Source organism: Artemia sp. Qi Xiang Cuo, chromosome 17 (assembly GCF_049724085.1).
Source record: "Artemia sp. Qi Xiang Cuo chromosome 17, ASM4972408v1, whole genome shotgun sequence".
Lineage (NCBI taxonomy): Eukaryota > Metazoa > Arthropoda > Branchiopoda > Anostraca > Artemiidae > Artemia > Artemia sp. Qi Xiang Cuo.
The window spans coordinates 50,835,170-50,857,688 of record NC_142810.1 but is presented as its reverse complement, the minus strand read 5'-3'; the positions used below and the strand labels follow the sequence as shown (position 1 = coordinate 50,857,688).

The 22,519-nt window shown below is 35.2% G+C and overlaps 1 protein-coding gene across 1 annotated transcript in view; it reads left to right on the top strand.

The window, feature by feature from the left end:
• The window catches only part of ct (homeobox protein, cut), a 251,784-nt gene that overhangs the window by 185,612 nt on the left and 43,653 nt on the right, over positions 1-22,519 (top strand). The window contains exons 7-8 of the mRNA XM_089102897.1: positions 10,388-10,572; positions 21,975-22,290. Coding sequence (XP_088959023.1) covers positions 10,388-10,572; positions 21,975-22,290 — 501 coding nt within the window. The remainder of the gene's footprint in view (positions 1-10,387; positions 10,573-21,974; positions 22,291-22,519) is intronic.

Genomic DNA, 22,519 nt, shown 5'->3' with positions numbered 1-22,519 from the left:
ACGAGCCTGAGAAAATTTGCCTGATAAAAAAAAAACAAAAAAAAACCAGGGAAACACCCTCTAAAAGTCATATAATCTTAATGAAACTCACACCATCAGATTCAGCGTATCAGAGAACCCTACTGTAGAGCTTTCAAGCTCCTATCTGTAAAAATGTGGGATTTTGTATCTTTTGCCAGAAAAAAGATCAAGGATGCGCGTTTATTTGTTTTTTTTTCCAGGGGTAATCGTATCTTCCCAGTGGTCCTAGGATATTGGGAGAGGGCTCATTCGAACGGAAATTTAAAGTTATAGTGCGCTTTTTAAGTTACCAAAAGATCAGAGGGCAAGTAAGCTCCTACGCCCATTTTTTCTCAAAATAGTCCCATCAAAATTTTTAGATGGTCATTTTGTTCAGCATAGTTGAAACCCCGAAAAAATATGCGTTTGGAGATAACATAACCGACAGAAATTAAATAAAAATTAAGCAGTTTTTTTCAACTGAAAGTAAGGAGCAACATTAAAACTTAAAACGAACAGAAATTATTGCGCATATGAGGGGGATTGCTCCCTCCTTAACATCTCGCTACAGTTTGAATTTTGTGCCAATTCTCTAAGAACGACTCCTGAAACACAAGGTTTGTTTAATAACAACAATAAGAAGCTTTTTAAGAGTAAAAAACTTTATCTTAAAAAGCAAGGTGCTGAGGAGGGGGAAACCCCCTCTCATATTCAAAATAATTTCTGTTTGTTTTAAGTTTAATTTTCCTCCTTACTTTTACTTGAAAAAAAATGTTGTTTTTGTTTTTTTTTAATTATTAGTAGAACCGAGTGAACAAAATTGAATCAGCATAATGCTCGTGCCACAGTATGGTTACACTTGTGTATAAAGATAAGATAAGTTTTATTCTTCATTAGATAAGCATACAATATTACATGTTATTACTCCCGCAAAGGCTCATTGGCCTGTACAAATCAAGCGAAGGAAATCGGGCCACAGGTTAGTTACACTTGTGGATAAAATCAGGACCACAACCGAACGAAGGAAATCGGGTGACAGTTTAGTTACACTTGTGAATAAAATAAGGACCACAATCGAGTGAAGGAAGTAGGGCCACAGTTAAATTACTCTTGTGGATAAAATAAGGACCACAATTGAGCGAAGGAAATCGGGCCACAGTTAACTTACACTTGTAAATAAAATCAGGACCACAACCGAGCGAGGGAAATTGGGCCACAGTTTAGTTACACTTGTGAATAAAATAAGGGCCACAATCGAGCAAAGGAAATCGAATCACAGTTTAGTTACGCTTGTGGATAAAATAAGGGCCACAATTGAGCCAAGGAAATCGGGCCACAGTATAGTTACACTTGTGGATGAAGATGGGTCTATTTCGTATCTGGCCATATGTTCTAGCCTATCTGGTCTGTTTGTGGCCTTTTGAGGATTACACACATTACTATATAAAACTACATGCTTTTTCTTATTTAGGAATTTTTCCACTTTCAAAGACTGCAGTGAAAGAAAGGGTAAGACGGTTAGGTCATATTTTCAGGATGAGGAATAATGTGTTGCCAAAAATTGCGCTTTTAGCAAATTTGGCTTTTGGCAAAATGTCTGTGGTCAAATAAAAATAAGCCAAATAGGAGGGGATAAAGAGTTAAGTACTTAACAAATTAGAATGGAGGACGCGCATTTGCAGCTGTGTTGGTCTCAGTTGGCTTGGTGGTCCTAGGACTTGTCAGTAGATAATTTCGGAGACCACACTGCCTTTCCATGAGGATAACTCATGACGAAAACGTCATCAACAGTTTTACTACTGATGACGGTCACTGTATATGTGACCGAAATATCTGGTGTTTTTTGTGAAATTTATTATAGGCTACACTGTCTATTAAAAAGGATTTTATCCCTATTTTGAACTTTTATTTTATTGATTTGTCAGTATTAGTAGTAGTATGCAACATCTGATTTTTAAAAGTATTTCAGGAATTTAATAAAAAAAAACTATTCGATTTGAGAGTGCTGCCTGAAATTCGGGTTAATAATAAGACAAACAGTATAATAATTTAGAATATACCAGATATCGCCCATTCGTGTTGATAGAGGACAAATGATCTAATGTCTTAAATTGAATTATATTTTCTAAGGAATATTTTCTTATTGAATCTAATGGTAGAGTTTGTTATTCAACACTGCTTCAACTTACTGCGCTTTTTTTGTTGATGGGGAGGGGGGGGGGGGTTACAAAAAAACTTTAAAATCAAGCTCAAAATAAGCAGAAATTAACATGAGTAGGGCTGACACCCCCTGCCTGCCTTCTCAAGACCAGAATATAATTTGCCCTTTGCTGAAAAAAATCAAATGAATGTGCATTGTCTGTTTAATATACATGTACTGATATCTATTTCTTAAAGCCTTAATAATTTTTGATTTATTAAAGTTAAAAAAGTCAAAACATTAAAATGTATATCAAATACGCCCCTTCATTTGGGCCGAAGGTGTAAAATAATCATTTCCTTAATCATTCTATTCAGCCATAAATTTATAGCAGTTATACACTATAAATGTAGGCCTACTGTATTTTGTCAGAATATCACAGCACAATTTTAGCAGAATTTTAAAAGTACAATTTTAGCAGAATATTGGTACAAATGAACTATTTACAAACAAAAACTATGTTAAACAATACTAAAAATTATAGTTCGTCGCTGATTTGTTTAGAGGTCGCGTCTGACATTTTCAAACTTCTGAAATAATTGCCAATAACCATTTTCTGAGCTGCTTTCAAAGGGATATATAGCCTACTACTTACATGACGATATTGTTGCACTGTTTACTCTCTATGCATATAAGTGAAGATTTGGACCAGAGTTGCCAACTGCCGATGTCTAAAAAGAGTGCAAATCAAGGCCCAATAAAGAGCGATTTTTGCTCAAAAAGAGTGCAAGTCAAAAAATTTCGCACGAAAAGTGTGCAAGATGGCATTCCTTTTCTTTGGGTTAATTGCACTTGTGACGAAGCTGCCAAGTACTATTGGCATTTAAAGCGAATGGGAACTGACTCCCAAAAAGAGTGCTTTTTACCTTTCCGTATCCCCTCTGAGGTAAAAAAGAGTGTATTTCACGCAAAAAGGGTGCAAGTAGGCAACCCTGCTTCGGACCAGCATAATATCAGGAAGAGATATTTGATATATAATTTTCTAAATTACCATCATTATTTCAAATAGTATGTTTTATTACCGTGTGCTAGCATAGTGGAAATATCGGGATATTTCACGTAAAGGTTTTCAGGTTCAATCCCGTGCAGCGCAAGAAAGCGTTATAAGTAAATGGTACATATATAATTTTTTTTAACTTTAGTTTTAACTTTTTTTAATTTAGTTATAATTCTTTCAATGCATAATATGGTTAAATTCAATAGTTGAAAGGGTGATTTTTTGCTCTTTGGAAATTTAGAAGTAGTATCTGACATTTTAAAATAATTGCCATTTGCCTTAAATAACGAGCAGCATTTAAAGGGACAGTGAGCAGGGCAATGTATATTCAATCATACTCTGATCCCTCAATCTATATTATGCTGATCCTCTTTTTGAGCACAGCTTAGTAAGGCAGCCACCTCAAATATGTGAAAATCTCAGATACGACGTTTTGGCGTAATAGCGATGAGTTGATGCTAACATCATTGTTATAAATCCAGAGATTCTGGAAATGTTGTGTAATTAAAACCCTGTCTAATTTTGAAACAATGCTCCGCACTTATCGGCTATTTGAAACCCATTCAATAAATACACTAGGTTACATCTCAGAAAACCGGTTTCATAGCTACAAAAACAAGTGATGGATGATACAATGCATTGGATCTGTATAATTTGGGCTATATATTTGCAAATCGGGGGGGGGGTAGGTTAGGTTACGGTAGGTTCGCTTAAGTTGGATAAACTAGTAGCCAACGTTAGGTTGGGCAAGTAGTAAAAAAAAATTTGTTTTCATGTGATTTATGTTCCTTACTTTTGCCTGAATAATTTTTAAATTTTTCCTGAATAAACTTTACTCTATAGTTTTTATTTCTTAATATTTTCTTTTCTTCTCCTTTTTGATATTTTTTCTATGACTGTCATTATAAGTTTTTTTTTTTTTTGCAGCCTCTCTCATGGCTTAATTTTGCGTTTTGAATGGCTGGTAATAGTTTTTCATTTATTTTTTTTTGTTTCTTTTTTTTTGCTTTTTTTTGTATAATCTGATTGTGACCAGTGGATTGTAGAAGGGTATAAAGATCATATTTTTGGTTTGAGAATAATATGCAGAGAAGTGAATTATGTTATGCTTTATTGATGTTTGATTGGTTTGTTTTTTTTTGTATTTTTTGTACTGTTTTTTTTTTTTCTTCTTTTTTTTATATAATTAAGTAATAGGCTATTGTTATCTTAGTTTGTGATCCGTATAAACTCCCCTAATTACAGGCCAATGAACCTTTGGGGGGACTAGCACAGTTTATTACTGTATGTGTATTGATCATGAATAAAATCTTATCTTATCTTAAGTTAGGTTTCCATAATTTTATTTCTAAAGTATTATTTTATCAACATGTTTTGTTATTTTTCAATAGGATAAACCTAACTTCACTATTTGGGTGTGTTTCCAATACCCGACAAGTACCCAATGCCCAATATTGGTTTGTCTAAATTTTATTCAAATTTTGTCGAACAAGTTACCACTTAGAACTGTGATTTCAGGGAGAAAAGTTACTATGTACTCATTTTTATCATTTTATCATTTTTATCATTTTATCATTTTATCATTTTTATCATTTTATCATTTTTATCATTTTTATCATTTTTACCATTTTATCGTTTTATCATTTTATCATTTTTATCATTTTTTTTTTACCTGCGCCTCTGTGTTCTTTTTCAGAACATGCGTTATGTTTTTAACTGGAATTTACCCAGTCGCATTCTCAAACAAGCAATAGAAGGAATATTATAAAATAGGGCGACACGCACTACTTGAAAAAAAATCGATGATCTTGTTTTTTTCCGCTTTGAGATGCTCTTATTTCTTGTTGAGGGAGGAGCGAATAGAGATTTTTAATTTGATTGGAAGCCCGGCAAAATAAGTGTCTTGCACCATAAACCAGAAAATCTAGCTCAGCACCAAAACAATTGAGTCTAACACCATAAACCAGAAAGTCTAGCTCAGCACCGAAACCATTGAAGCTCGTCTGAGGGCGATGCCTCTAAGAGTGTATTTCGATACTGAAACATTCTGAATCTCATTGAGCCTTCAAACAAATATAGAATTAGGTCTAGGGAAGGGATTTAGAATTGATACTTAATCTCTCTTGATTTCCGGGAATAAAAGTTATATTTACAAGAGCTAGAAACAGGACAAATTTTACCGTCGAATATTAAATCATTTTTGAAAATCCACTTCAAGTACCAGGAACGTCAAAATGAAAAAAAAAAACATTTTGGCCGCTCCCTCTTTCTTAGGAGGCAGGCAATGACTATTGGCTTTCTAAGTTTTCTTTTTGAAAACCATGGCCTTCTAAAGTTTTTTTTTCTTTCGACTGTTTCAAAATTATGAAATCTTTAGGGCAAACTACATTTCCGTCAGTGTTGCCATGCTTAACCGCAAAAAAATTCAGGAAACTCCCTTAGTTAAATTCAAAACTACTTTTCATCCGTAAAATTTAAAAATTAACAATCTTATGATTCTCAAGAACAACTACGCCTCAAAGGAAATAAATCCTCTTAGGTTGTAAAACACTTATCACGTGTTTTATTTGATTTTTCACCCACGTTTCATTTTTTAAAGTTAGGACCTACTTCTACCAAAAACAACAAATGAATACAAAGATCTTTATCATTAAATTTATCATTATCTTTATCATTATCATTATCATTATTATTAAATTTATCTTTATCATTAAATTAGATCTTATCATTAAATTTGAGTTCCCGATTTTCACGCTTAACCAATTAAATTCATCAATTTTTAGCTAAATTAATTTTTTAGATAAATTAATTAAATTCATTAAATTTAATTTCACCAGGCATTAAAAAGGTCACCAGGCATCACAATTAATGTCAGTAACAGAGAGTCAGAATCAAATACTGTTCTAGCCTCCTTCACCCCTTGCCTGCATTGATGACCTCGTTAAAAACTACACTGTCTTTTATTAATTAACACGTCTATGACAGAAACACAGCCTCTACGTTCAGACGTAAATAATTTCTTAGACAGACATCTTTCAAGTGGTATCAAATTGGATGGGACAGGATGAGGGTCTTTGTCCTCTAGATTTTCAACCTTCACTTTTGAACCCCTATATCCCCCCTCCTGTAGGTTGCATCTTTATAGAGACTGTATTCGTTGAAATCTATCTTTTTGTATGTTCACTGAAAGAAATGAAGAAAACAACAAATTTGCTCCGTCCCCCTAAATTTTCTTGAATTGACGCCAAAGTGCTTATTTCAAAATTAAAATGAGATATATTGAAAAATAGCTAAAAAGTTTTGATAAAAACTTTGCAAGGAAAAAAGTTCTACAAACAATAATCCGAATGTTTTGGTTTTACATAATCGGTAAGGAAAAAAGTCTGTCAGAAAAAAATATTTTGCAAAGAATAATAAAAGTACAAAGTTTAAAAATATAAGTAATAAATGTAATTAAAAAATGTAAGTAAAAGTAAACAATGAAAGTAATAATAAAAGTTCGAACTATATAATAAGGACTAGATAACTATTCAAAAGCAGAAGAATCCACCTACCACAGTATAAAGATATATTCCCTTTACTGTGCTAACTACTATCTTCGCTTTATATTCTATGCAGTGAGATAGACGGACACTATGAATCAAGGGCGGATCCAGGATTTTTTTTTCGGGGGGGGGGGGTGACTAATTTTTAACTCAGTTTTCGACTAATTTTACTGATTTTTACCTAGGTTTTACTAATTTTCGACTTATTTTCGACTCGGTCAAAAATTTCGGGGGGGGGGGGGGTTCAAACCGGGTTACCCCCCCCCCCTGGATACGGCCTTGCTATGAAGGTCCTTTCCTTCTTAGGGGCAGACTTTAAACAACTATTGTGAGGTGACTGGTATGGACATCCACGGAATAATAGTTCGTCTTCTCCCTTTAGATGTTTCTGGATAAGAATAAATAAAATATTAATAAAAGGTCCGTACCTTATTGCCATATCTATTGCAATCCAAAAAAAAGAAATCCAAAAAACAATTTTCCGCTTTCCTGTAAATTTCAATTTTTGTGTTTGCCCCATTATCGTTTGAAAGTTTGAATAAAGCTGAACATTTTTGAGCTAGGTCGCATCTGATTTCACTTTTGAAAATACCAACCCTGTATATGTAGATCGAAATTATCGAGTGTGTACTGGCCAACAATTAAAATAATTAAATTCATTTAATTATTTATTTCAAATAAATAATTAATTTCGAATAATTAAATTCATTTGAGTAGTTAGTATAATTAGTGTTTTAATAAGTGTCTGATCTCATTTCCTGACAGAAAAACGATTATAAAGCTTGAAAAAGTGTCAAGTGTTGCCACATCCTAGATGGATTTGGGTTTATTGCCGATACTAGCGCCAGTTTCCACTCTTATAAGTTACAAATGTTCTTTGTTCTAAGATTGGATATACAAAAATTCCCAAATTGCACGGAATGCTGGGAATTTTACAAAAATTCCCAGCATTCCGTTCAGGGGAAACATTTCTGATTATAGTGGCTTCATATATCAGTTCATGGGTACTATGGCAATGCAAGCAAAAGTTGACGGCAATTTTTTTACCTTAATTCCCCTTTATTAAGTTATTTTCCTTGTGTTTTCTTTAATTATACGAACTTTGTTGTCCACTAATAACTGCACTAATTACTAATAAACAAATACAAAAAATAATAATAAAGTATTTTTATAATATAATATTTAAAATAATAAAATAATAACAATAAAATAATAATAATACAATATTTAAAAAAGAAGGCAACCGGGTTGCCTTAATTACCATTGTTATCGCCAATTTCTCTCCTTGTGAATGTTTCCTCCTTGTAATTTGTTACCCTTACCCTTTTTATTTCAAGGCTCCCTTCATTTATTGTGAGATTTCCCCAAACACCAGCAATTTTCTCCATTTTTATGGAGCAGCTACAAAAAGAGCAGAAAAAGACACTAACAAAAAAAAAAAATTAAAAAGTGAAAAGTACCAAAATCTTCCGTCACGTCATGGTTCTTAGAGAAACAGTTCAGGTTTTTTGTTTTTTGTTTCTTATTTTTTGTTTTCTTTTTAAATGGTACACATGATAGAAATATGGAGTCGGAAAAAGTACCTGAAAATTCTGCTGGATAAAAGTTATAAAAGACAAATTTATAACGTTAACATTCTAAATCTAATCGGGAAAATGTTGCGTTCTACTGAACACTTCCTTTTTTAAGTTGAAATGATAGAAAATAAACTTGCCATGAACTCTTTGAGATTATTCTTCAATTGTCTACTTTATTTTTGTCTCTACTTTTTTGCTGAAAGTTTAGCCAGTCTTTTTTTATTGAGTTTAACAAAAAAACGAAAAAATCAAAAAAAATATATATATTACTAAAAAATTACTAATAAAACTAAGGTGATTCTCAGGCGGTGAAAGAAAACGTAAAAAAAAACACAAGCAGATATTTGGGCGAGGATCTCTACCATGCCGTTTTCAGTAATAAAAAAAACGCAAAAAACCTAACCTTATGAAGTCAACACTATCAAAGCAGAAGAAATAAACAAACACTCAAAAGCACTGCCATTTGATGCTTTTCGAGTAATATCAAGTTTCTAAACCTTAGCCCCGTCAAAAGATTTTGGAAGGTCGCCACTGTGGAAAAATTTATGTGGGTATCCTGGATTAATTTAGATTACCGCGCTAACTAAGTAACAGTAAATTCCCTTGTAAAGGATGTTATGACTAGAAAACTATTTATTATTTTAATAATAGTTCCATACAAAAAATAAATTAATTTTTGCGACCTTTTAAGGGCTCACAACGTGACATAGCAGCAACAGGTAAAAACTACAACGGGTAAAAAAATTGGGTAAAAAAAAAACTGGGTAAAAAAAAAATTGGGTAAAAAAAATTGGGTAAAAAAAACGGGTAAAAAAAATTGTGTGTATTCGATTGGCCTGTGAAAATACGTCACAAACATAAACCAGTGGTACTAATATTATATAAAATTATATTATATAATATTAATAAAATACGGTAATCGTATGAAATACCATCTACCTAATATTCTTCATTTAAGTAGAACATAAGAATAACCGTTTTTTTGTTCATTTTTTTTCTTGACAAACAAGTTTGGGCTATATATTTGCACATTAGGAGGGGGATGTGGGTAAATTACCTTTGTAGTTTCCATAATTTGGTTATTAAAGTATTATATTTTCATCACACTTTTTTATATCTCATTAGGATTGAGCGTCAGAGAAACAGACCCGCTATACTTTACCCCCACCCCCATGAGTGTGCAAATATATAGCCCAAATTTGTGTCTAAAGTATTACATAATAATCTTACTTTGGTATATTTCATAGGTTGAGCGTAAGAGAAAGATATATTAAGAATATTAGGTTGGGGGTATTTCATACAAGTACCAAGCATACTTCTTAACACTGATGATACCTAAGGCTCGATTGTAACATTTTATAATCTTAATTTTGAAAGCACTAGGTATTAATGAAATGAAATTGCTTCTTTTTGTGAGAGTAATTTAATGGCATGTATTCTTGTTTATCATTTAACTGACTGAAGAAACAATAAAAGTACATGGTTTTAACTATTTTGGTTACACCATCTAGACAGCTATATAACCCACACACCATGAGGTTACGTTTTCAGATAACTGTGTTTCACAAAATCTTTTAATTATTAAATGTGTTGTTTTCGTACTATAGGCACGTACTCGCCGATACGTCGGCTTAGATTAGAATGGTGGGAAGGGTATATATATATATATATATATATATATATATATATATATATATATATATATATATATATATATATATATATATATATATACAGGTTACAGGTTGGTGACAGGTTAGGTTGGGTCGGGTTAGATTAGGTTTTTAATTCATTTCTGCGATTTATAACATAATTTAACCTAACCTAACTTTAACTTTCATCATCAACGCTTGTATAAGATTGAAAAGGCTGATTCACAAATGATAGAATTATTTATTCTTCCAGAAAAGACAAACTATTCAAGCTAGAAACATGAAAATTCGTCCAGAATAGAAAAATTTACGCGCCTTCATCTAACGTCTCTTATTTATGTCTTACCCTCCCCCCTCCTCCATCCTTTGGATGTGATTTCAGTGAATGCCCATATACATATATGTGTGTGTTTTAGGTAAAGATGGCATGCAAGTAGGCAGTCCAGAAGAGGAGGCTACAAAAGAAGAAAGAATTGCTCATATATTAAGTGAAGCTCAAGCTGTATTAAGAGTTCAGTCGTCGAATTCGCAAGTTCAGCATCATCAAAACGAGGATAGTAATAGAAGTGAAGATGCGACAAAATCACCAGAACCGCTAAAGGTATCATTTATGTATAATCTTTATGTTGACAAATTTTAAGTCCCTTTTGCCGACAAGTTTGTGAGTCAAAGGGGGTTATACCACAAGGAAATCCCGAATTTCTAAAATGATAATTACTTTCAGCTTATATTTAGCATTTTCATAGCAGGTATGATAGAACATTTTTAGGGCCTACCCTTTCCTGAGATATTAAATGCGATTCTGCTAATCGAAAAAACCAAATTCACATTTTCTGGAAATGTAAGTGGAACTGAATATCTCTTGTCTCCAGCACAAAAATCAAAATCGCCTTTATTTAAGAACATCTTTATTTTAAAAACGCTAATCTGTTGAGAGGTTGTACCCTCAAATGTTCAATTATGCTTTGACTCTCCTGATCTATAATGCCCTGCTGATTCTCCCTTTGAGAAAAGCTTATCAAACAGTGTTCAGCGATTCTCATTGTTTTGTGAAAATGTTAGATTAGACCTTTACGCGTGACAGCTATTATCGAGTACCTTTTCGTTTTGCTAATTAAATCTTAGAATGATCTTTTTTTTTATTGGAGCCTCCTTAAAAAAGCCCCTTGTCTTTGGATTTTTACAAGACCTTTATCCTTAACGCATTCTCATTACCAATTTAACTTTATTTCTAAGAAATTTCATTTAATAATCCCCTCTTAGTCTTAACTACTAATGAAAATGAGGCTTTGAGAGACAGTGGGAATCTATTTTATTCCAACACCGGAGTACTGGAAAACTTTTCTTACCCTAGTAAACGAATTTTAAAGATCAAAGCCCCCTCCCACCAAAAAGAGGGATCAATAGATTTCATCAGAGATTCTTCTCAGTGAAAGAGTAGATCTTTTTTGACAAATTTCTTTCATTCCCAAATTCCAGAGAGAAATGAAGAAATCGGTAATAGAAAAATTCTTTACAAGGTTTATATAAATTGATGAAAAGAGCATTGGAGATATTCTTGCAAGAACTCGGTGAAAAATATGGAAAGAATCTCATTTTTTTTTAGTTTTGATTTATTATTATTTTTTTTCTTTTTGTGGAAGGAAACTGTAGAACCCACGAAGCCACTTTTTAGAAAGAAGTTTCAGAAACCGCGAGGCGATTGCTCTTAAAGGTTGAAAACTAATAATCCAATAAAGCTGAGTTTTGTTGATCCTTTCTTTGAACACAGCTTAGAAAACAGTTTTGGTGATATTATAGGTTAGAGGTTATTAACTTCAGAGGTTAGAAATTGCCAGACGTGACAGCGATGGTTTGGTATTTTTCAGAAATAACATCGATTAAGTACCTTTTTTTTCTTTTTTTTGTTTTCTTTTTTAAATTAAAGAGCTGGATTTTTTCTTCTTTATTTTCAGCATAACTTCATTATGTTCTTTTTGGGGGCCAAAACTTAATTCAAGTTTCACTTACTTTTGTCTAAAATATTTATAATTTCTAGATTTTCCATCCATTTTTCCCAAACAAATGAATAAATGAAAGAAAAAATAAATAGAATAAAGAAAAAACAAAAAATTAAATATAGTTAAATAAAAAAGTAGCAAATGTTTTGTGCGCAAATGTTTTACATTCAAAAGTTGCTGGACAGAATGTCGAAAAAGGGACTGAAAAAAGTGAACCTCGGAACTCATTTAACTGATTTTAATTAACTAACCAAACTCAGATTTTAAAGTGTTTTCACAGCCACATTTAATTGAAGTAATGATACAAAGTAATAATGATACAAAGATACAAAATGATACAAAGTAAGAATTTAGCTCCTCAAGTTAGTATACCGTTTTCGCAGTCTTATTGAAAAAATAAATACCTAAAAGGTATTTGGCTAAAATGGTTTAGCCAAATGGTACGTTTTTGAAAAACGGAAAAACAAAATAAACAGATAAAAATCACGTCTTAATAAATTCGAAATATCACTGAACTGCAAAATAGCATGGTACAATCACTGGAACTGTACCAGAGACAATCTGTATGTCATTCTGTGTGCGTATTCTTGCTATATTGCAGTGATTGGTTTAGTGATATTTGGAAGTTATTAAGATGCGAGTTTTATTTCTTTGTTGTTTTTTTTCTTATGCATCAAATATTTTTTTATATGCATTTTTGATATGTTTTTCCGAGTCGGGCAATAATTTCAAGTGGTGGCGTTCAAACCCGCTCACCCTCACCCTTAATACGGCCTTGAGGAATGTGAAATTCTTTTCTAGAAAAGGTTTAAATAGCTGGTAATCTATGGAAAGCTAGGGCCTTCACTAGATCTCTTCTACCGGCTGAATCCAATGCCTGTTTATAATCTACAAAACTGGGAACTAAAGAATGATTAAAAACTTTTTCATTAGAAAACTTTTCATAAAAACTTTTTCATAAAAACTTTTTAAATATAGAGTGAAATTATTGATAATCTGGCTGTCAAAAATGGGAATTCAGATTGTGAAAGAATTATGCGTAATATTTAACTCATGTTTGCTTACGAGAAATTGCAGTTAACCAGAATTTTTTCTGAACGTTTTTTTTCGTTTTTCCCATCCCGAACTCTAATAATCTCTAAAATATAGAGTTATCCTTATAACTCTATCCTAATAACTAATACAAAAAATAAAAATAAATTAATTAAAAGGAAAATCCAGGAATACTGAAATCCAAGGATACTTCTATTTTTTTTTCAAAAACAAGTGATTTTAAAAATAAAACAAATTTGAACCTAAAATCTCTTTTTATATACGGTTAAAATTCTTTATTGCTTGTAGTTTGTTATGCATACACTTTTATTTCTGTTACTTTTACTGTAGGAAAAGACTAAAATGTACCTAATCAATAATTACCCAGAGAATTAAAATAAAAACAGATTCTGCCTGAACCCAACCAATGTCTATCGTACCTGAAAGCATGATGTTCTAAAAATTTCTTTTTTAGAAAAAGAAAAAAAAATTTCTATCTCAAGATTTTGAAGTCCTTATGGCACTACCATATTTTGTCAGTGTTGCCACGTTGAGCTATGAAAAAACTAGTACGACTAATTAGCTAAATTTAACCTCACTTTTCATCCACAAAAATTCAAACATTAACAATTTATTGACTCCTAAAGACAGCTACACCTTAGAAGGAATTAAACATCTTATTAAGCTGTTTTTGCCAATTTTTAGCTTATTTTTTTCTTTCACCCACGTTTCTTTTTAGTTTGCGCTCCGGACTTGAAATCCTGAGGTCAGGGGTTCGAGTCCTGGTGTCGCTGGGTCAGTGGTGTGACCTTGTAAGATCATCCAGAGTCGACCCAGCTCTAAATGGGTACCTGGAAAAATCTGGGGGAAAAACACGGGAAGCGTCGGATGATTTACCCCCAACCACGCATTGTACTCTCGGCCGAAGGCATTGAATCAGGAGATAGGTACCTGCGCCAAGCAGACCTTTGATCAGCATGCGAAAAAAAAGTTTTTCTTTTTAGTTTGGCATTCGCTACCATCAAAAACTTAAAAATTGCTTGCAGTTTCATTCAAAATTGAATTCCCTATTTTTCTTATTGTTTTAAAATATGGTTGTGTAAATTTTTATTTATTTCAACAAATTAAATTTAGTTTTCACTGTCCTCGGTAATTGGAGTCTTTGTGACTTTCCCTCTAGCTTGAAAAATAATATTTCTTTTTCCCCTTTTCAAAATAATTCATGCAAGTCCTTAAGGTTGGGGTCTTACTAATGAACTATGAATAAAATTTGAAGTGTTTTGTTTTGTACTATATAATAAGTGAAACAGAGGAAGTGGAGAAAATAAGTGAAAAAAAATTGTATTTTCTTTTCATCTTCATCACCTTCCATCTCTACCACCACTCAGGGCAAAGAAAGCAAATATAAGGTCAAAAGATAGACTACAACCACCTACCTTTTAAGAAAAACGCTTCTCGAACTCATTTGTACCCTGTTATGTGTCATTTTTAATAAGTGCTTTTTTAATCATCCCTTTTTCCTGCAAGCCGTTGGAATTTCAAGCCGTTGCAAGCCGTTGGAAAGCCTGCAAGCCGTTTTTCCTGCAAGCCGCCGAATAATGTCGTTGGAATTCATTTTCGCTACGACAGCGTTTAAATCGTATAATCGTGTAAATACGATGGTTCTGATCTTAGAGTACCAAGGATAGTGGAAATGACCAAGGCGCTGTGGCCTGGGGGGCGACACACCTGGAGAATTGCCAACTTTGATCCAATTTTTCACTTTGATTCGGCTTCTTTCTTATAGTTGAGTCAGAGGGGGGGGAGCTGTAATTAGTATGTTCTGTGCATGGGCGTAGGCAGGATTAGGAAGCATATTGTCTAGGGGGGGGCAGTCGATAGTGTGATGGAGTTTTATCAACTGCTTTTTCCAAACCATCTGCTTTTTCAGCCATATCTAATGTAAATTTGAAAGTCTAGGGGGGCGGCTGTCCCCCTGTCCCCCCCCTCCCTACGCCCATGGCTCTGTGCATACTATAGCGCAGTAATTACAGGGTTTTAAGATATTTGTGAGCTGCCTATAAGCGCGATTTGTATGCTCATTGATTACTAGTGGTATCTTATCCAAAAAGGCTTATGTGCTTTTGTTGATGACCTTGCGAATCGTTGGATCAGATCAGATTTTGAGCATTATCTCGATTTCAAGTATATATTACTGGTTTTTTGGACACTGACATTCTAAACTGGCCTGGAAATTTCAAAAACATGAGGAGGGACTGAGCATTTAAACCCTTCCTGAATGTTTGTCCAACAAAATTCAGAACAAACTGTTTTTTTTATTGGTCTCGTTATGATAGTATCTTTTTGCTAACTTTATTTGGCTGTAATTACCCGACGTTGCTGTATATCAGCATATCACATCATAACCTTAGAACTACAAAAAATTTTTTTTTTTTTTTAGTTGTGTACATTTAAAAGAAATAATAATGTTTTTAAAATAATAAATAAGTATATATATATATATATATATATATATATATATATATATATATATATATATATATATATATATATATATATATATATATATATATATATATATATATATATCGTATGGATACGTCCCGCCAGTCACAAACCTTCTCCCAGCAATGGGAAAATTGCAGGTGATGCAGGACGCCAGAAGGGCACATTATCGGTAGTAGATATAGCCGTCCCCTGCTAGGGATGGAGAGGAGTGGCTTACCGCCGTCCTGAAATTAGCCAAGAAACCTTTTTTCCTATAAAATATGAAGTACAAACGATCAAGAACGAGAACAATACTACCGCGTCCGGGGCAACCGACGAAGTTACCGCGATATATATATATATATATATATATATATATATATATATATATATATATATATATATATATATATATATATATATATATATATATATATATATAATATAATATAAAATAAATATAATAAAATATTTAATATAAAAAATATATATAAATTTAATTAAATATATAATAAATAAAATAACAGTACATCAAATATATAGCAAAAACAAACCTAACAATAATGTAATAATATGCTAAGATACTAAATAGTAATATAAAAATATTTTTCTTTAGTTCTGGTATTTTTTTGTACTCTTCTTCAATCCACCGAAAGTTTTGACTGCTATGATTATTCTGAATTTTTGAGAATCCTGAAATTCAGAACACAGCGGCTCAAAAGTTTCTGTGTAAATGAAAGGCGGCCATCACTGAGAACAAGTAAAATCACGATCTAGAATATTCAAGTTCAGAATTTCAGGTCGCTATAGGTCAGTACAGTAAACACTTAGATCAGTTAAAGTGGACACTGAACTCCAGTGTTTTTTTGAAATCTAGTGAAATTTGATAAATTTTGCAATTACGATAAATTTTGCAGACTAGATAAATTTTGCAATTACTGAGAGAGTTTTTTGACGCCCTTTATGGTTTTTAATTTACTGTTTTACTTTTTGCAAATATTTACTTACAGTAGCTTACGATTTTCATCTTTGACTGGACTGAATAGTTGACTCCTTGTGTAAATATTTGTTTATACTTGTGAATTTCTTGTCTGAGACTATTTGTTTTGTTGTTTCAATTAAAGGTCGTGGTACAGGACGGCTTTTTTTAGTTTTCATTTTTTTTGGTTTTGCAAAGGTTTTTATATATTTATATTTTCGCAAATGATCCTAGGTTTTAGTATTACGATATTGCCTCAGGGAGTATAGAGGTTGTTTTAAGTACCTCTACGGAACAATAGTTCAGTATAGTTGAAAAATAGTTGCCTAAAAATAGGTTTTCAACGTAGTTTACCAAGAAAAAATCACAAAATCGACAATATTTTAGTAAGATTTTTTTACATTTTTACATGTTAGTAAACCTTGGAACAGCGCAGTGGATAACGCCGCGCCTGAAAACTTTGGGGTTGTGGTTCGATCCCGGCTGTTGCAAGGAAGTTGACTAATCCAATCGATTTGATTTAGTTTCTTATAATTTTTTCTGAGAACTTCAGAGTTATCAGTGGGGCCTTTCCCAGGCCACTCAGCGCGTCCCCGGGTGGTGGATAGGGGAACGTCCTGTAGATATGCAGGGCACCTCCCGGTAGGGCGGCGCGGACCAAGGGGGGACCTGGTCTCTAGGGGTCTTGAAATATAGCTGGAGCACCCACGTCTGGGGGCCATAAATTCAGGCGGAGGAGGTGGAAGGCCCCTGTGATGTGCACTGGGCGGGGCCCATCGGCGTATGGATACGTCCAGCCAGTCACAAACCTCCCAGCAATGGAAAAATTGTAGGTGATACAGGACGCCAGAAGGGCATATTATCGGTAGTAGATATAGCCGGCCCCTGCTAGGGATGGAGAGGAGTGGCTTACCGCCGTCCTGAAATTAGCCAAGAAACCTTTTTTCCTATAAAATATGAAGTACAAACGATCAAGAACGAGAACAATACTACCGCGTCCGGGGCAACCGACGAAGTTACCGCGTCCGGGGCAACCGACGAAGTTACCGCGTCCGGGGCAACCGACGAAGTTACCGCGTCCGGGACAACCGACGAACTGACGACCCAGAATCTCCCTTTAACAATGTTGACAACTCCAAACCCGGAGGCTATGCTTTCTCCTAAATTGATTTTATCTGTTGGAACCCTGAACGTTAGGACGCTTGCTAAACAAGGCAAAATAGATCTTGTCTTTAATGAACTAAACCGATATAAATGGGATATTGTAGGACTTTCAGAAACACATCTCCCTAGCACAGGCGAAGAAAGGATCGGCAACACTAGTCTGATAGTGTCTGGGAGAACCGATGGCGTCCATCGCCAAGGTGTTGGCTTTTTGATGTCGACTAAGGCACGAACATCCCTGATTTCCGTAACGCCTGTGTCAGAACGGTTGATTATGATACGAATCAAAGGATCCCCGATCAACATCACGATCATACAAGTCTACGCTCCTGACTGCAGCAAACCAGATGAAGAGTCTGAAAATTTCTACCTTCAACTGCAAAGCCTAATTGACGCTGTTCCCAAAAAAGACCTTGTTGTTGTCATTGGCGACTTCAATGCTATTGTTGGTAACGATTCTGCTGGAAATGAAGATGTTATGGGTAAATTTGGCCTTGGACGACTTAACAAGAGGGGCGAACGCCTCATTGAATGTTGCAGAGACAGTGATCTAGCCATTACCAATACTCTCTTCAAACATAGAGAACGTCGTAAGGCGACATGGACTTCGCCGGATGGAAAAACCCGAAATCTTATTGATTACGTGCTCATCTCTAGGCGGTGGAAATCGTCTGTGCTAGACACTATCAACCACGCCGTTGGCGATTTCAACAGCGACCATTCTCTGGTCATGTCTGCACTAAAGATACGCCTTAAATCTTCCGCAAAGCTGAATAAGAGACCCGCTCGTTTCGACACACATCTTCTCAAGACCCTCAAATCCGCCAGACCTACATTGATGAACTGTCTACTCAAATATCGGACCTTCTTTCTAATATTTCTATAACTCTGTCTAAAGAGGACATCGATAAACTGGTCACAGACTTCTCTAAGATCATCAGCAAAGTAGCGATGTCCACCCTAGGAACCAAAAAGGGTAATAAAATGCCTTGGATAACCAACGAAATTATTTTATTATGTGCTGAGAAACGAAAACACAATGACAGGTAAGACAGAGAGAGCAGGGACAGATATAAGCAGTTGAAGCGTGCTGTAGAAAAAGCCACCCGTAGAGCCCATCGCACCTACATTAAAGACAAATGTGAACAGTGTGAGGCTGATTTTAAGAGAGACGATTCATACTTCATGTATAAGAGAGTTCGTGAGCTAACAAGCAAGAAAAGCCTCAGTTCTTGTACACTGCTAGATAAAAATGGCTCTCAGATACAAAGCACAGAAGCTATCCGATCGAGATGGATGGAGCATTTCAAAGAAAAGCTTAATCCTGATATCTTTCCAAACCCTGCTGTCCTGGACCTGTTGCCCGTTACTGTCTCAGACCCCAGCCCACCTCCTCTCCGTTCTGAGATCGAAGATGCCATCCAAGCACTGAAGACTAACAAGGCCCCTAGCCCAGAAGGAATACAGGCAGAACTGCTGAAAGTCCGGTGTGAACGACTTATAGATCTTTTCCACAAGATTGTATCCGGTGCCTGGCAAAAGAGTCATTTCCCAACTTCTTGGTGCGAAGCCACAATTGCTCCACTGCACAAGAAGGGGTCAAAGCCAGTATGTGATAATTACCGTCCTATTAACCTAACAAGTCAAACTGCCAAGATATTCACCCGAATTGTACTCCAACGGATCAGAGCCGTGTCATCCTTAGTCATCCAAGAATACCAAGCCGGGTTTCGCCCTGGGAGATCGACCGTTGATCAAATTTTCACTGTTCGCCAAATTTTAGAGAAATATCTAGAATTCGGTCGCGGCCTGTATCACCTCTTCATCGACTTTAGGCAAGCGTTTGACCTTATTTGGAGAAATGGCCTATGGCATATCCTCCTCCATTACGGAATCCCACGAAACCTAGTAGATCTTATCAAGGATATGTACTCAAAATTTGGGACTCGTGTCATGACTAGTGAAGGTCTCACTGATAGTTTCCAGACTTCCGCAGGTGTCCTTTAAGGATGTCTTTTGTCTCCAGAGCTGTTCAACCTTTTCCTCACAGCAGTCTTATACCTGGTGGAAATAACTTGTGGTGCACATATAGGGGGTGTTCAGATAAATAAGCTAGCCTAAGCCGACGATATCGACGTAATGGCTGAAACACCCGAGGATCTACAAACCGTTCTTAACGACGTCTTCGAAGCCACTAGTTCTTTTGGAATGATCATAAATGTATAAAAAACAAAGGCTATGTGCTGCTCACGAAAGCCACAGGATACAGTTAAGCCAGACCTGAAAATTAATGGAGAGAGTATCCAGTGGGTTGACGAGTTCCCTTACCTCGGTAGTCTGATCATCAGCGACAACAGTCTATCAAAAGAAATTAAAAGACGCCTTGTCCTCGCAAGTTCCAGTTTCAAATCCCTTATGCCCATATGGCGAAGCAAGGATTTGTCTCTGTAGCTTTAGACACGACTTTTCGATACCTTGATCATCTCCATTGCAATACACTCATGTGAAACATGGACACTGAAGGTAAATGACAAGCGTCGACTTGCAGCATTTGAAACTAAGTGCCTCCGCCGCATCGGCGGGATCACTTACCTTGATAGAATCTCAAATTTCGAACTTCTCGAGCGCCTTAAAGTACAACAAACAATTCTCATGAAGATCCAGCTCCATCAACTTCGATGGCTCGGTCACGTACAACGGATGAGTCGGTCCCGTCTCCCAATTATCACCTTCGAAGGCCAAATTCACGGTTCTCGTCCTCGTGGTCGTCCCCCAAAAAGGTGGAAGGAATACTTTGCACCTCACCGCCTCTCGGACCTTCTTCGCCTAGCAGAAGACCGTGAAGCATACAGAAGGCACATCCACGCCGTTACGAAGAAAGAGGCCCCAAGACGACCTTCAAGGACGGATGGGACTTAAGTAAGTAAGTAATGCTGACCATTGTCGGTCAGCATTACCTGCCTTAAAAATAATGAGGAACCCCTTATCTCGCAATAAACATGCGATAAGTGGGAGGGTCTTTGAGTCAGTTCGTGACTTCCCCTAAGAAACCTCAAGTTTTGCACGGTTTTGTTACAGAATATATTGCATTTTCAATATAATTTGCCTTTTTCGAATCCCAGTCCCCATACCCAAATTTTCAACCTAGAAAAGGCTTTGGAAAGAGCTTGTCTTCCAACAAATCAAAAAAGGCTTGCATAATAATTTTTTTCTTTATTTTAAAGTATTTTTTACTCATAAACTATGCCTGGCAAAAATTAAAAAAAAGTTGTTATTGTCGTTTTCTTTCTATTTTTCTCTTTATCAAGAAAACATATTTCTTGGGCAATAATTTTTAGCGAGAACCAATGGTCAATCAGCAATACTGCCCTGAAATTCGTGAGGAGTCCTACCCCCTTGCCTTGTAATATACACGCACAAAGGGGGAGGGTTTTTCAATAGGTACTGTTGCCCTTGGAAATCCCAACTTTTGTACAGTTTTACTGTAAAATCTCTTGTATTTCCCATTTAATTCGTATTTTTTTTATAAACTTTTTAACATCATTACTACGAGCCCCCCTCCAGATGCCAATTTTCAACCCTTTAAGCTAGAAGTAAATAATTTCTCTTTGTTTTACCTTTTGTTACTTAAATTTTCAACCCTGAAAATTTCTACGTAAGGGCCTTGTCTTGCAACAGATTAAGAAGGTCGGTTGAATAATATTTTGTTTTCTTTTTATTCAAGTCTTTTTTACTTTTTATATTATAAAGGTAAAAAATACGGCATCGGGTTTGACAATCTCTATTGGCGGGGCTGATCTCCATTTCATGGCCCTTCAGCCAGGAAGTGCAATGGGGAGCTTGGAGCCAGCCATTCTGTGCTTTCGCACACTCTTCCTGTTTACTAAGATTTCTCCAGGTACCAATTTAGAGTTGGGTCGACTCTGGCTGAATTTACAGAGTCATACCAAATACCCCGTTCATACCTTGGGGTATGAGTCATACTCACACCCCGTTCATACCAAATAACCAGTAACACCCGGAATCGACCCGTTGTCCTCACGGACAAAGGGTCCCACGTCTAGCGCGCTAACCACTTGACTATGATGGCTTTTTATTATTCTGCTGGGCGAAAATGAAAAAAAAAATCATCTTTGTCGTTTTATTGTTATTACTTTTTTTTAATTAAGAGTAACAAATGTCAATAGCCGTTCAGATTTTGCAATTCCATTCATAATCAGCTCTTGTCTAAAATCCATGAAAACGTACCATCTACAAATTATTCCTTTTTTTCAATTTTTCTGCTTGATCACTAAACTTGAAAAAAACAACCATTTTCACTCAAGAGATATTTCATTCTAGTTGCAGAGAAGTCCTTCGCCTGCGGAAAATGATGTAAAATGGCCTGCAAAACCTGAAACAGAAGAAGAAGCGAAACCGTCAAATGAAAAATGTCAGAATAAAGACAGAAGATCGGCAACCAGTGATAAAAGAAACGAACTACGAATCGAGAGACATCCCGGTGTATCGCTGGAGGGCTACAGGCAAGAACTGGCACAGTTTTTGAATCAACAGCACGAGGCATATGACGAAGGAGGAGTTCAGGACTTATCCTTGCCTAGAAAACAAGATGAAGAGAAACACATGACAAGAAAGGAAATGAAAAAAGAGATGTCTAGTAAGTTTAAAGATATTTTTACTTTGTATCAAGCAGAAACGGTTTTAGAGATAGGCATCATATTGCTTAATACAATTAGTTCTCATCTATCTCCCTGTTTTTCTCTCTCTCTCTCTCTCTCTTTCCCTTTCTCTTCTTCTCTCTAGTTATTACTCTCTCCCTCTTTCCTTCTTTCTCTCTCTCCTTCTCTCTCATTCTCCTCTTCTCTTTCTCTATTCCTGGCGGAGTC